We start from the raw sequence: 16004 nt of genomic DNA, 5'->3' as shown, positions 1-16004 counted from the left end.
TGCTGGCTCGTTGCATTTATGTTTCACAATGGTGGACAGAAACATGTATGTCAACACTAGATCATGTTTAGTAGAAATGTAATATTGATTTACAGCGTTCAAGGATCTGTCATGAATGGTGGAAGCAGATTTACTGAAAAATAAAAGGATATTGGAATAAACTATTACAAAATAATCAATAAAAATAGTGTTTTTATATTTAATGCATCTCTACATTTCAGTCCGCTGTGACTTGAAAAGGATGTGCCTGCATCAGTAAACGCCCATCATCTCCTTCCTGCGACAATTTAAAATACATTTCTTCCTACCTGCCGAATATCCCGTGGAGCTCACTGAAAATATTGTTACAGAGAAAAAAAACAAAAACCAAAAAAAAAAAAAAAAAAAAAGTTTGAATCATTCAGGAAAGTCAAAGCACCTTTTGCAGGTCATCCTGCAGCTTCTTCAGCATGGCCTCCAGCTGCGACACCTTCTCCTCCAGGTGGCCTGGAGAGTCACTGCAACAGAGAGAAGCAGAGACGCTGATCGTTAGCTTGAAATGCACCAGTGAAAAGCAACAAATCAAACAGATGAAGGTCTTTGGGTCCTTTTAGAGAGCGTAGTCTCAGTCCCTCCATCTAACAGAGAGCTAATTTGCTTGATTAGACGTGGAGCTCTCTGTGACGCTGCTGCAGTCACAGCTAAGACAACGTCCTTGACGGCTCCGACACTAAAGAAGAGATGGCTTTACACTCACTGCTACGGCTGACAGGATGACCCTGTCTGAGAAAGTCTAGTCATCCCATGATGCATTTCTTCTGACTGCTTCTCTACACAATCCCCTAAAGGGACAAGCCCGAGCAGTGAGATGAAAAGCATGACTTTAGGAGGGATGAGAAGGTTCTTGAGGTCAGTATTGTAGCTTTAGCCAATTTCAATAGAATGAATTCCCTTCATTTTATGACAAGTTTTTGCAATTTTCTGCCAGTTGGATCCGGATCGAAAGGTGAGTCGCCTGTGATGACCTCCACAGTATGTGGGTGTCAATATTAGAAGCTCCGCGTAAAAAGCTTTTATTTTCTATTGATTTGGTTTTGATAAAAAATTCACTTTGTGGGGGGAAACATCCAGGATGCTATGGACAGTGCTCTTTATGTGCATCAGTGTGAGGTCTCTCTTCAGGGAGGGAGAAAGAGAAAGCGTCACATTGACTCAAACCCCCATAAAACCTGAATAACTGAGCGAGAATTAAAGCGTATGGAACATATCCGTCCGAGAAAAAGGGACATGTGCAATGATTCAGACAAAGACTGACAACAGCGTTATTGAAGAGTCAAGTACTGAATGTACTTTACAGCCACCCAGGGACCCACCTCTCCTTTGAGTCTTTCAGTTTGCCGTCTGTCTGGTCAGATCCTGCTTGGGAAGAATCTCCAGCTTTACGGTCTGGAACAAATCAAGAGTGTTCACATTATATTACACTATATACTTCTTTTTTTTTTAAAGTCCCCCCCCCCCCAACAAAAGAAGGAGATGGAGAAAAGAAGGTGAAGATAGAAGATGATTGCTTCAAGTCCAGTAGATTAACAAAGCCATTTTCTTCACACTGACTGCAAATTCATAGCACTCGTAAAACAATCCCCTCCTCCTCATGCATTATATGATCACAAGCATGTGGACACTTTAACATCACACCCTTGTGATGAGTTCATAAAACATCCCACACATGGACTTTAGTATGCTGCTGCATCAGCCTCCTCTCTTTGGAAAATGGCTGCAGGGTTGTTGTTTTTTCTCTCCGCCTCATCCACAAAGGCAAGAGTGATATCAAACATGGATGTGTTGTAGGGCTTAATGTGTGTGTGTGTGTGTGTGTGTGTGTGTGTGTGTGTGTGTGTGTGCATTTTTATATATATTGCATCAGTGATATGACTAACAATATTAGAAGGAATAATCAATAGTCAAATGTATGGAAACGATAATGGTGTGATGTTTGCAGGGATCTGTACCAAAGACGTTTTTTTCAAGACCGCTGAATCTGATTTGCATGCTTGGATTTCCCTGCAGCGCCACAATAATAATGTCTTGAAAGATATTTTGAAGCACATTTTACCTTTCACAAAACCTCTGATTTTATTTCGTCCTGAAGATTTGGATTTGCACTGGGTCATATTGAGATTTCGATTCAATTTCAAAATATTTTTGAGCCCGAATGTGTGGTGATGAGGCCAGTCGGCCCATACGTGTTGAGGTCAGGGATTTGTTCCTTCTCATCAAACTTGTCTTTATGAAAAGGGGATTTTTGTTGTAGGGGGTCTTCCTCGGATGATTGTCACGACGGTGAAGGCTGTAAACTGTTACAGTGGGCTGTAACTGAGGTCCCCAGCAAGAATTTTGTGTGTGTCTGCTTCATCGTAACATATATTTTTAGCTTTGAATTTAACTTTAAAGTGGGAATTCAGTACCAGGAGACAGTGCTACTGCTCAACAAGCTTGATTCTGTCATTACTGGAAGTACACAAATTCCCAGATTGATTCTCAGTTCCTGTACTCAGGACAACTGTACACTCACAGGTAGATGTATTCCAAATGAGCTCAGTCAATCCCGAAACCCAATATGAAATGACAATGTTGAGGGAATGCAAAACATATCGCAAAGGACAGTGAAACAAATAAATTCTTGCTGTGAATCTCAGAGGGCTCTGCACTATCTAGACCTTACAGACGTTATACAATTTAGGATGTGATAAAGACAGGAACACTCAGGTTTCTCTCTGTGTTTCTGATTGTGCCAGTTTACTGTGTTATTTTACGATCATATTTATGAAAAGTGAAGTGTCTGCTGTGCGTGTGAAAAGTTCCTCACCCTCTCGCGACAAAGCCTCCAGGATGCTGCGGCAGGCGGTTGCCAGGTCAGCGATGGACTGCCACTCCTCTTCAGTTGAATCTGTCGTCTCTGAGAGAACTGGGAGAAAGATTTAGACATTTATTGAAACATATATGAGCATAAAGCACCAAGGACAAAACAGGGAAACAGTGTGACTGGATAAAATGACAGGCCAATTTCATTTTGACTGAACAGTAGCTGAGAGCCACCACTGGGGGGTGCTGCTGTGTTAATGCTGGTCAGACTCAGGAAATGAGAAAGAGGAAATGAAATGATGTTGATGTGACGTTTCACTTAATTCTGTTTCTGACATTTCAACATCCTTTTGAGGCCAGTTAAGATGGAATTTCAGGGTTACTTTTCAACTAATTGGATAGGCGGTGATAAATATGCAGCAAGATAATGATCTAAAAATGTTATTTATATTGTAATATAACATATTTCTGTCAAAGTTTTGTAACTAATGTGAAATATGTTTTAGATCGCTCCAATTAAAGGTTTGCAGGCCTAATCCAACACAATGCGAGGCCTCAGCAGCCGCCCCCGCAAAAATCATAAGAATGTGATGAGCTTTTATGGCGTCTAAATGATGAGGCTCGTGGTCTCAGCGGAGGCAGAGCAGATGGTATAAGAGGGGTTTCTTGATTTGAGGCTGCCTAAAACTCCACCCCTCCTACTACCCATCTGTCCCCCTTTTATCCCAGCACTGACAGGGGGTGGCAGCAGGGCAGGGGTGATATTAGATTAGCGGAACATGGGGCATCATGGATGAAAGAAGAGGGACAAAGGGGATCCAGAGGGGAGCAGAGGGAGGATAACGAAGAGAGGGGTTTAAGGGCAAAGGGATCTGGAAAAAAAAGGAATTTGGGGCTGAAATCAGGCATAGATGAATTGTAAACATGTGTAATTTTTCATTTTGACATCATTTGATCGTGTCATGTCAGCTGTGGTGTCAGAGGAAGCAGATCTTCCTCATTTTGAATGCTGCAATTCAATAACATCGAATGCATTTTAAGAGTTGAAGTGTTTTGCTTTAAAAATCTGCAAGAACAGGGAGGTACTTACTCTTGGTGATGGAGTTGTGAAGACTTAATGCTCGTGAGTTCCTTTCAGCACGGTCTATACATGACCAGCGGGACGACGAGAGAGAGGAGTCGCTCGCCGAAGCTTTGTCATCACCAAACTCAGTCGCCATGAACTGAAGAGGTGCAGACAAAGACAGAGATAAAGGGGAAACAACACTGTCAGGAGGCGACGGAGGGTTGGGGGAGAAACCACTCAGATGTCCTTTTTGTCTCAGTTTGTCACCTGCTCATCCTCCAGGGGAACTTTGGGTTTGACAGCCAAGATCAGATCAGGTGTGGCATCCCTCAGCTCGCCAACGTTCTCATAGATGTGGCGTTCCACCTTCAGCCCCACGTTGTCATACACGTGTCTGTCCGCCGGGGCGTGTAGGAAGAGATGATGTTCAAGGGAGGGAAAACACAAAGCAAATCTGTTGTTGATGCTTTGTGACATTTTTATCTAATCCAGAGGTCAGAAAATGGAACACTTGGACAAGTAATCTCCAGGATTGCTTTGGCTTTAGCCTGATTGATGTTTCCTCTCCTGCTTCGCCTGATTTATCCATCAAGAATATCTTTTTTTTGATGCAGCTTTGGTCAAGTTTTCATTTCTGGTCTGTGTTACGCTAACATGCAGTTAAATTGATTTTGTCAGAGTGCTGTAAACAACTTATGATCAATTCATAAATTGAAGATTGGATGAGCTTCCGGCGAGAGTATTTTTTGAGGAGTTTTCAGATGGATACGCTGTTTATTCCTGCTATTTATTATTACCAGCTTTTTTCCACAGATTATCAGCTGGTCTGCACAATATTGATTGTTTTAACAACAGGATTATGGATATGCACAACTGAGCTCTATTCTACTGTGGAAGAACCCCCCCCCCCCCCGACACACACAAACACACACTCACACACTGTTGCCGTATCCCGTGTATATCAGTTTAAAGATGTGCAAATGATTGAGCTCAGAAACAGAAATAATAATTTTTCACAGCAGGTTCCTTGAGGTGCCATGTTTGTCAAGCCTTTCAATCAGAGTTCTCGTTATGGCTGTAAATGTGTTTTTCACGTTTACTGCTTGACATCCTTAAGCAGACAAACTTGAAATCATGTCTAATTGAACTCTGTTTCAACTGGGGAGAGAAGGTGTGCACCCTAACCATCCATGTAGATTAGCACTGGAGCAGAGAAAAGGTGCATTAAAGCAATACTTAGGCCAAAAACTATATTTTGCCTGTCAGTTGCTCAAAAATAGATTTTATGACCTTATGAAGACATTTTCCTCTACTGCATCACTTCTTTGTGTCTCCAGAATGCAGAAAAAGCCAGCCACAGCTATGTAGCTTAGAACATTATATTTTGATGTTTTAACTCAAATCAAAGAGTTTGTAGTTAAAAAAAAAGTATAGTTTTTACACAAATGTTTTGGACGGATTTGCTGTCGTTTTGTAGCTGTAGCGGTTGTTAGCTGCCTGTCACCATTAACCTCAAGCTAAGTGTATGTGGCTGACTTTTTCTGCTTTCTGGAGTCTTACAGAAGTGATGCAGGAGGGAAATAACATCATAGATAGATAGATAGATAGATAGATAGATAGATAGATAGATAGATAGATAGATAGATAGATAGATAGATAGATAGATAGATAGAATTCGTGAATACAAGACACTTATTTGTGAGTACCTGAAAGTCAAAATACAACAGTATTTGCTTTAGATTCAGATATTGATGTTCTTCCTCCCTCAGTCTCAGGATGCTGAGACTCGATGCTAGCTGATGGTTTTGCCATCTTCAGATGTATCAACTGAAGCTGCCTTTCTTACCATTCTTCCATTTCACATATATGGCAGGGCTGAATACAAAGCAGCATTAGGGCTGGGACACTCACCCATCACACGTGTCTCTGTAGCAGGGCTGTCTCTCTAGTGAGTAGCTGCGTGTGAGCTGTGAGGTGCTGCCCTCCTGGGTCTGATCGGCCGGTTGGTCCTGCAGGGAAGTGGCTCGTAGCAAAGGTAAGCTGGGCGGCATGAGGAGGGGGCCGTGACTTGTCTCGCTTTGCCCTTGATCAGGCGCCTGCTCTTCAGCCTCTTCACTCTCCACCTGCACACCCATCATGTCTGCCCCATCATCAGCCTTCAGCTCCTCCTCCTCTTCATCTTCTTCCCTCTCATCCAACACCCAGGCCTCTCCGGATTGATTCTCGCCGGGCTTACACTCCGCATCCTTGATGGCTTTCTGGTAGAGCTCAGAGAAACTCCTACAGGAGAGAAATAACACTATTAGGAAGAAAACCATCCAACCTCACTTTTGCATCCAGGTTTTTCAGCAAGTGATGAGGAGAATCCTTTAAAGTCTTTATATTTGTTGAAGTCTCTGTCGTATAGGTTTGTAATCACAACTTCCACTGCCTATAGAGGAGTGTGACGTTTTCATGACAGTTTGTTGCTTTGTTGTCACACAGAGCAAACACTTGACGGAAATATAAATAAACCGGGAGCATCTAAGGCTGGCCTTGCAATGTTGAAGTTAACTGAGAGTTACAAAACTGCAGTTTAATATCATTTTTATTTATTTCAACGACGCCGTCCACACCAGCTGTTTCTGCATTGCCTCTGACTTAAGTTGAATGAAAGTGTGCTGCTGGTGTGATCACTCATTCTTAGAGGAATTGATCAGTTAGCCAGCTGGTGTGACGCTCACTGCAGGTTGTCAACAACAAAGAGAAATGGGACCCCCGAGTCCCTCGGAACTGAATTGTCTAACCAACACCCTCCTCTTTATTTGCTGGCCACCTCTCTCTTCTCCTCCCTGGGACTACTCTTTACTGTCATCAGCATGCTTTATCCTCGCTACCCTCTCCCACAGTCTCCCCTGCTTCTTCCTAACCCTCCACGCTAAGGCTGCACCAACCTGCGAGGTTTGCCGTTCTCATCTGGTGGGATGACAGTGATGTGGATCTTGTGTGCGGTCCGCAGAAGCCTGGTTCTCTCCTCTGGGCTCAGGTGAACTAGAGAGTGTCCGCAAAGACGCACCACACGAGCCCACAGCTGAAGGCCGCCGCTCTCGGCGTAACAGAACCGCTGCAGTTCTGTCACAAAGCCCTCCTCGTTCATCAAAAAGCCGGGTTGCCCAACTCCATCACGCAGGGGGGTGACCTCCAGGGCTTCACACCCCCGGGTGACCAACTACAGATGAGGAGATAGAGTTTACAGTTGATTTCAAAGATAAAACAAGAAAGGTGCAAATGTAAAATCACCCACCTCAAGCCTCTGCACCACCTCTCGTATATCCTCAGCCTGGCTCTCCATCACACTGATCGACACAGAATCCCCTCGCTCGTAGAAGATATCCAAGCACGGCCCCCCCTCTTTAGGCTCTGTCACTGCTTTCCAGCCGATGACGTCCCGGCAGGAGCAATTAAACACAACTCTGCGTGTGCATCTTTCAATGAGCACCACCGATTCAGCTGACACCCCCAGTAGGCAGGGCAGTTTGTGCTCTCCTGCCTCCCCTTCATCCACACTGTTGACCAACACAGCCCACACCAGCGCCCCGGCACTGTGCAGCTCAGCACCTTTGGCACCCTTCAGCTTGTCTTTGCGTTTGCCCCCCAGGGAGAGCAGGGGGAACTTGGTGGAGGAGTCAATGGGTGTCGTGGTCACATAGTTTTCAGCCAGGTCCTTCAGATATTCCTGCCGCGTGCGTGTGGCCATGGAGCGAAACTTCTCTGACTTTTCTGCAGCATTTTCAGCATTCACTGCCTTCGCCAGGAGGAAGTCTCTGAAGGCAGGTGAGCGAGGGAATCGGGCGCCCTTAGGGAACAGTGGGCCAAATAATGGTATGTCTTTAGAACGTGTCACAGCAACCCTGAGAGGGAAGAGAAAGAGAGGAATGGCAGAGTAAGAGAGAGTGTGCAGCAGGAACACTCAATCTAAGTCTTGTTTTATTTTGCTTTCTTTTCTCCAGATTTCTCCACTTTTCAAACATCTGATAGATAAACCAGTACTGTCTCCTACGCTACCTCACAATTATTGTAACTTGATTAAATGTGTCAAGCATACACGAAAAACATGAAACTATCCTTTGTAACAAGCTAAATTGTGAGGTATATTTTATTTTCTCCTGCAATCAAAAACAAAAATCCAACCATTTGTGGGGTTTGATTTAATTTACTATGACTATTTTGCACAGATGAGTCAAAGACAGAATCACAACAGACCTGTAGTAGGTGTTGTCGGTGCAGGGCTCATGAACCTGAATGATAATGAAGACGTGCTGGAAGTGGGAGCGGATGGACTTTGGCGTGAAGGGCAGAGCACCTGGCTCCTGGAACACGATCGTCACAATGTCGTTTCCAATATGACGTTTCCTCAGCAGCTGAAGAAAAAAAAATAATAATAAAGATTAAACAAATACGATCAAGGTCAGAGTAACCAAGGATGGATTAGGGAAGAGACCACATGAAAAAGGAGACTGCAGCAGTTACCATGCTGATATTGATGACTGGACCTCAACGTCATGGTGAGTACTCAGTAGTCATTACTACGTTATCAGAATAGTACTCAGCGGTCATTACTACGTTATCAGAATAGTACTCAGCGGTCATTACTACGTTATCAGAATAGTACTCAGCGGTCATTACTACGTTATCAGAATAGTACTCAGCAGTCATTACTACATTATCAGAATAGTACTCAGTAGTCATTACTACGTTATCAGAATAGTACTCAGCGGTCATTACTACGTTATCAGAATAGTACTCAGTAGCCATTACTACGTTATCAGAATAGTACTCGGCGGCCATTACTACGTTATCAGAATAGTACTCGGCGGCCATTACTACGTTATCAGAATAGTACTCAGCGGCCATTACTACGTTATCAGAATAGTACTCAGCGGTCATTACTACGTTATCAGAATAGTGCTCAGTAGTCATTACTACGTTATCAGAATAGTACTCAGCGGTCATTACTACATTATAAGAATAGTTCTCAGCGGTCATTACTACGTTATCAGAATAGTACTCAGTAGTCATTACTACGTTATCAGAATAGTACTCAATAGTCATTACTACCTTATCACACTTGTACTCAATAGTCATTACTACATTATCAGAATAGTACTCAATAGTCATTACTACCTTATCACATTAGTACTCAATAGTCATTACTACATTATCAGAATAGTACTCAATAGTCATTACTACGTTATCACACTAGTACTCAGTAGTCATTACTACGTTATCACACTAGTACTCAGTAGTCATTACTACGTTATCACACTAGTACTCAGCGGTCATTACTACGTTATCAGAATAGTACTCAGCGGTCATTACTACATTATCAGAATAGCACTCAGTAGTCATTACTACGTTATCACACTAGTACTCAGCGGTCATTACTACGTTATCACACTAGTACTCAGTAGTCATTACTACGTTATCACACTAGTACTCAGTAGTCATTACTACGTTATCACACTAGTACTCAGCGGTCATTACTACGTTATCAGAATAGTACTCAGCGGTCATTACTACATTATCAGAATAGCACTCAATAGTCATTACTACCTTATCACACTAGTACTCAGTAGTCATTACTATGTTATCACACTAGTACTCAGTAGTCATTACTACCTTATCACACTAGTACTCAGTAGTCATTACTATGTTATCACACTAGTACTCAGTAGTCATTACTATGTTATCACACTAGTACTCAGTAGTCATTACTATGTTATCACACTAGTACTCAGCGGTCATTACTACGTTATCACACTAGTACTCAGCGGTCATTACTACGTTATCACACTAGTACTCAGTAGTCATTACTATGTTATCACACTAGTACTCAGTAGTCATTACTATGTTATCACACTAGTACTCAGTAGTCATTACTATGTTATCACACTAGTACTCAGCGGTCATTACTACGTTATCACACTAGTACTCAGTAGTCATTACTACCTTATCACACTAGTACTCAGTAGTCATTACTATGTTATCACACTAGTACTCAGTAGTCATTACTATGTTATCACACTAGTACTCAGCGGTCATTACTACGTTATCACACTAGTACTCAGTAGTCATTACTACGTTATCACACTAGTACTCAGCGGTCATTACTATGTTATCACACTAGTACTCAGTAGTCATTACTACCTTATCACACTAGTACTCAGTAGTCATTACTACCTTATCACACTAGTACTCAGTAGTCATTACTATGTTATCACACTAGTACTCAGTAGTCATTACTATGTTATCACACTAGTACTCAGTAGTCATTACTACGTTATCACACTAGTACTCAGTAGTCATTACTACCTTATCACACTAGTACTCAGTAGTCATTACTATGTTATCACACTAGTACTCAGTAGTCATTACTACGTTATCACACTAGTACTCAGTAGTCATTACTACGTTATCACACTAGTACTCAGTAGTCATTACTACCTTATCACACTAGTACTCAGTAGTCATTACTATGTTATCACACTAGTACTCAGTAGTCATTACTATGTTATCACACTAGTACTCAGCGGTCATTACTACGTTATCACACTAGTACTCAGCGGTCATTACTACGTTATCACACTAGTACTCAACACTTAATAATCTTGTCACCATATAAAAACCAATAGTTGTGCTATCTGTCAAATTCACCTTTAATTTCAATGATTCCGTATTCTACAAAAAATGCCATTTTTTTTCAAAAGGAGGGAAAACTAGAACTTGTAACTAGATGAATACGTGTTAAACAATAAATCGTGTGATCATTCAATATGTAACAGAAACAGAAAACCCCAAAGTCACTTGAAAGAAGAATCTCAGGGCTTTGACACACACATATTTTGCACATGAAGGACTAACAGTCAGATGAAGAGATGGCGACACTAGGAAGCATGATGGTGGGAGTGAGCACCAAAAGCATAAAAGCCTGATTAGAGATGAGACGCTCTCCTTTTTTCTTTTAGACCTGTAAGACTCTTGAACAAATATTATACGTCATATCTCTGTTTGCTGAAACGAAGATGGGTGTGTTTTACCTGTTGTGTGTTGTTGGCTGTGTAGGGCAGCATCGTGGAGACATGGAACATAATTTCATAGTCCTGGTAGCGCGTGTAGAGGGAATGTGTCCCCGTTGAGTCGGCTGCACAAGACAGACAGAAACACACAAATCACGCACACATCGACAGGCAGAGATTTAACAAAATCGCTGTCTGAATGAAAGACTAAACTGTGGGAGCATCTTGGCTGCTACTCACTGGAAGGAAAACGGCTCAGAGATAATCAGCCGTGACTATGCTATTTTGCAGACATTACTCAGATTACATGTGGCTAGATAGGAGTTATCTTAGGCTTTCAATGCTGCACCGATGCCCTTGGGATAATGGCTCTGCGACAAGGTGAGATACAGCCAATAGATCCGGGTGTGGTGAATGTTTTCAGCTCACTCTTGTTGTCCAGCTGAGCTCTGTATTTCTCCCAGCCCTTCAGCCGCACCCGCTCCCCGAGTAGATCCAGAAACTCCTCGAAGGCCGGCCCCGAGCTCTCATTGTTGTACATGTCTTCCTCTGAGCTCTGCCCGGCCCTGCAGTACATCACCCCGACCTTTCGCTGGAAGTTCAGCTACATTAGAAAACAGAGAAAGCAAAGAGGGTTGTTTTTTTCTGTTTTGTTTTGTTACGATGCTATGCATATTCACGGCTTTGCGGTTACATCTCATAGTTATTCTAAATATTTGAACATCATATTTTACAGCTCAAAAAGGAGTGAAATTGTGTCATACCTCCATAGCGCACATTAACTCTATTAATCCCTTTTAATCCTCCTCAGTTTTTATGCCCAACAACTCCTTCACAAAACTAATCACTTGTCCTCCACCTTGAGTTCAGACTGCTGTAAGCTTCAATAAAACAGAGAGTTTAGTTGCTTTATTTTTTGTACATTTGTCAAATAAAGTATGGGCTGTGGAACTCTTTGAGTGCGACTTATGTTGAAAAATGTGAAATATATTTATATTTAGGACTAATTTGCATCTTGTCTGTAAGACCATATCGTGGGCTAAAAGATTCCCAAAGTGGAATAGAAATTGGGCATAAGAATATGAATGAGGCCCGGGTTCTGAAGAAATATGTAGAACTCCAGCTTGACCTTTGAGCTTTCTTCTGACATTATCTGTTTGTATTCTGTATGCAACAGCTTCAGCATCAGCAGGTGAGCTGTTCTTACCCCTTGCTCATCCAGCTTTAGCAGCGTGTCCCGGACCTTAGGTGAGTTTGACGCCAAGCGAAGACAGTGCAGGTTCAGCTCAGGCATTATGAACTCCAGCAGCCTCTTGGGAGACAAACCTCTTGGGGTTGTGTGACGAGCGGCAGACGGCACTGACTCCTCCAAGATGGAACCTCGGAGCGTCTTCATCTGAGGAGAGGAATCAAGAAAAGGAGTCACATCGATTTTACTCGCTGAACTTTACGAAAGCTTTGAGGAGGAAAAAAAGTGCCAGTTTACCTCTGTGGTGCGAAATATGATTCTGTAATTGTACTGGGCGCCGCTAGTTCCCTCCTTCTCCTCCCTACGGAAGCTGATGGCCACTGGACCGAGGCGATCATCCATGCCAAAGAAATTCTGATGCTCTGTGATGAAAATACAACATAAATACAGATGCAAGGAAGAATAATGGAGGTGATGCTGCGGGGGTGGAACCAGTGTGGTGCCCAGTCTCAAGCACCACCCTATAATTCAACATTTGTAATCAGCTAAATGTCTTGCTCAGCACTGCAGTGTGACGCCTACCTTTCATGTAGAAATATTTGCGATAGTAATGGGCTCCCAGATCTGCATGCTCTATGAAGTAGTTGCTCTTGCCCTGCGGTTGGATATGACTCTCTCTGGGCTCCTCCAAGACTGACACTCCATTGTTGGGGGTCCGCAGGCTCAACCACAGTCCCCTTCGGCCCTGGGATCGACCCAGACCCACCTGCTCTTCTCCACCTGTCTCATTACGGAAATGGGGGCAGCTGAGCAGGAGTTCATTATCATTGCCATCGCCTTCATCCAGTAGCAGTGACTGCTCAGGATCATCTGCATTACCCCCGTTGCCTACTCCACCCTGTGCAGGTGAGGACGGGATGGCCTGGGAGAGGGGACGTAGCTGGGAGGCAGCGGAAGCCCCAGAGGTGATATTCTTTTTCCGTCCAATGCTGTCTCTGTTTGTGGCAGCCTCTGTGAGGTCAAACAGGATGCTCTGAACATCATAATGGGCAAAGTTCCTCACCCAGGCTCCACCACCAATGTTATCATATGGACCAGGCTGAGGGATCTGAGGTGGCACAGGTTTGGCCTTCTTACTAAGACCTTCAGGTTTCGGTGGCTTGGCGGGTTTTGGAGAGTCCCCAGTGGAGGCAGATAGACCTCGGAAGTATCCATCAGGCTCTGGAGGATTGCCTTGCAGTCCTAAAAGCAGGAAAGGGTCTTTAAAGCGGAGGGCATTTGGACTCAGGGGCCCCTGGCTGTCTGTACTTGGCTCCTGGACTTGAGTCTGTCTCTCCAGTGAGGACAGACTGCCATATTCCCTGTGTAGCCCCACACCTGAGTCCCCCTGAGCGCCAACACCTACTTTCTCACCAACAACCCGAATTGCTTTCCCGCCTGCCTTCCCGGAGGAGTCCAAGTCTCCTAAAGTAACGTCACTGTTACTCCTCTGCATGATATGGCCCCTGCCCACCGCCCGCAGAGTCAGTCCCACACGGCTTGGAGTAAGGCTGTCTCCATCAGCTCCATCGCCGTCCCTCCTAGGTGGCCACTCCACAACACCTGCTTCCCTTTTGGGATCAAAGTTGACGGCGGCTATAGGCGGCCGCACATTCTGGCGGCGAAACTTGCGGACGAAGAGGTCATCTGACTGCATGGTGCCTGCGGATCGGAGATTCTTCCTGCTCTCCAAATTATACGTCCGTCCTAGTCTTTATGGGGCTGGTGGGAATGGGAGAGCTGTGCATGAAGATGAAGAACCCGGCTCAGAGAAAGCAACAACTAAAGCCTTCATTCACACCACTTTCATGGTTGAACTTTCTAAACCCTTGATGCCACACTGTGTTATCACAAGTCAACGGGTTCTTGAGTGTAAATGAGGATGTTTCTGGTGCTTTTCCTTGTCGAGGCCCATCCAGGTGTGCTGTTTTGGGAGTAATCCACTCTCCTTCCTATGGAGTGAGGATGAGAGGATCATCACTGGAGCCCGACTCTCCTCTGTCCTCTGTGCAGGTGAGCCTCTGTTTGCCCTCCTTCTAACATGGCATCTGCACGTCTGCACTCCTCAGTGCCTGCAAACAAAGAAACATCTTTTTAATCACTCCCATCAACCCTGCTATTATCTCATTAGACAGCTTTATATTGGACTCATAGCAGCTTGTCAGAGAGTAAACAACAACGATTTGTGTGAGTGGTCTTGATAAGCAAGTATTGACTTCCAACAATAAAGCAGCCTGCAAGTCTGACGTGTGTTTTATTATTGGACTATGCCTCGTACCTCGGTATTATTCTTTCCTTTACACACTTTCCGTTCCAAAGTTTCCCAAAATAGCTTCATAGCAGACTTAAAGCTCTCCACGTCCACCCTGCAGACACTCACAATGGACTGTCTTAACACAGGAGGGGGGGGGGGGGGGGGCTTCCTGGCTTACTAAGTGTGGCAACATACAAAAGAAGTAAACTGTCTCACCCTCACATATGTTCACAAACGCAAGCGCACACTTGTATGAGCTCTTGCATGAGCCTGAAGAAAAATATTTGCACTTCATAACAGAGACATCGTGAATAAAAATGTGATATTTTGTAAAAACATGTCCTTTCAAAGGTGACAGCTCTGCACTGAGGACTATGGAACAATGTTCTTCCTCTTTTTACATCCTCAGAACAATTCAATGTGTTGCGAATGGATCGTAACTTACCAAATAAGTGGATATAGTTTTAGGTGCGGATGAGCCGGTGTCTGTGATCATGTGTCGATGATGCCCTGTCTTTGACCAAACTGACGTCAATCAGCTGAAGCTGAGACCTTTAGTTGCTCTCAGCGCTACGAGACTTCTTCCTGTCACACTGTTTTCGCAGACGGCTTGTCTCGTGTGCTTGCATTCTGAAGAGCAGGTGCAGCGGTGCAAAGCTGCTACCAGAAAAGACTACTGTCACCCATCGCACGCTCACACACACTCGTGCGCGCACACACGCTCGAATACGTCACAAGCAATCTTTGTTTCCCTTTCTTGGCTGTTCTGTTTCTTCATAGTTGGAGAGTAAAGTGAAGCGTAACGTTTTGCAAAGCTGTAAACAGAGCATGGAAGTTGTATGACGAGCACTAGTTTCACTTGTGCATCAGATATGCTAATGTGTGGGGATGTTTACATGCACTTCTATCATTCAGGACACACTCTCGCTGTTAGCGGGAAGATTTGGAGACTGCCAATTTCACCTGCTTTCTATGGGCTTGGTATGAATTCTTTTTAGACTGCTTATTTGCAATCTTTGACTCCACAATTGAACACTTGAGCATTGTTGTGTGTGGACCTTTTCTCATTTGTATTCAAGTCATCTTTCATCACTGACAGCACTGTGGGACACATGGTTGTCAGAATGATTGGTTAGGGGAAAAAGTCACCCAGGCTTTAGTTTTGGACATTTGTGTTCACTCTAGAATTTTATATTTGATCTTACTACAATTGCTTTGTTTGCATTTACAATCTCCTAAGCTGTGACACTGTAATACTTAAACGTGTCCATGGAAGTGGAAAAATGACTAAATAACATGTTGGGGTTTTGAAACGGTCACTAGAACCTCATGTTGAGCTGATTTACCTCCCACTGCTCTCATTTGAGCGATGTGAACCACTTACATCAACAACCATCTGGTATATTTTGGTATAATTTGTAGTCTGTAACACTCAAACCAGAGATGGCATGACTGATCCTGAGCAAACAGTCCCTCAGACACAGATAAGAAATATATGATGATTCCAAATTTGAGATAAAAAAAAAACAAACTTACATATCGTTACATTTCACTTGACAC

The 16004-nt window shown here is 43.6% G+C and overlaps 1 protein-coding gene across 5 annotated transcripts in view; it reads right to left on the bottom strand.

Annotated features, from left to right (window-relative positions):
• The window catches only part of sipa1 (signal-induced proliferation-associated 1), a 35298-nt gene that overhangs the window by 2637 nt on the left and 16657 nt on the right, over window positions 1-16004 (bottom strand). For 4 of the 5 annotated variants that reach the window (XM_086226045.1, XM_086226048.1, XM_086226044.1 and 1 more), the window contains exons 2-15: window positions 12734-14262; window positions 12449-12573; window positions 12170-12358; window positions 11392-11566; window positions 10984-11087; window positions 8150-8307; window positions 7191-7797; window positions 6841-7115; window positions 5819-6187; window positions 4175-4301; window positions 3932-4064; window positions 2846-2944; window positions 1353-1425; window positions 419-497 (exon numbers count right to left, since the gene is read on the bottom strand). In XM_086226045.1, the coding sequence (XP_086082171.1) occupies window positions 419-497; window positions 1353-1425; window positions 2846-2944; window positions 3932-4064; window positions 4175-4301; window positions 5819-6187; window positions 6841-7115; window positions 7191-7797; window positions 8150-8307; window positions 10984-11087; window positions 11392-11566; window positions 12170-12358; window positions 12449-12573; window positions 12734-13847 (3627 nt within the window). In that variant the 5' untranslated portion in view covers window positions 13848-14262. Of the gene's footprint in view, window positions 1-418; window positions 498-1352; window positions 1426-2845; window positions 2945-3931; window positions 4065-4174; window positions 4302-5818; window positions 6188-6840; window positions 7116-7190; window positions 7798-8149; window positions 8308-10983; window positions 11088-11391; window positions 11567-12169; window positions 12359-12448; window positions 12574-12733; window positions 14263-14889; window positions 14955-16004 lie in introns of those variants that run through there. The other variant, XM_086226049.1, reaches the window with a different exon arrangement.

Source organism: Aulostomus chinensis, chromosome 15 (assembly GCF_037954235.1).
Source record: "Aulostomus chinensis isolate RoL2024-O1b breed Wild chromosome 15, RoL_Achi_v1.0, whole genome shotgun sequence".
NCBI classification, from domain to species: Eukaryota; Metazoa; Chordata; class Actinopteri; order Syngnathiformes; family Aulostomidae; genus Aulostomus; species Aulostomus chinensis.
Note: the sequence above shows the minus strand (reverse complement) of the source record. Positions and strands in the feature narration are given on the sequence as shown.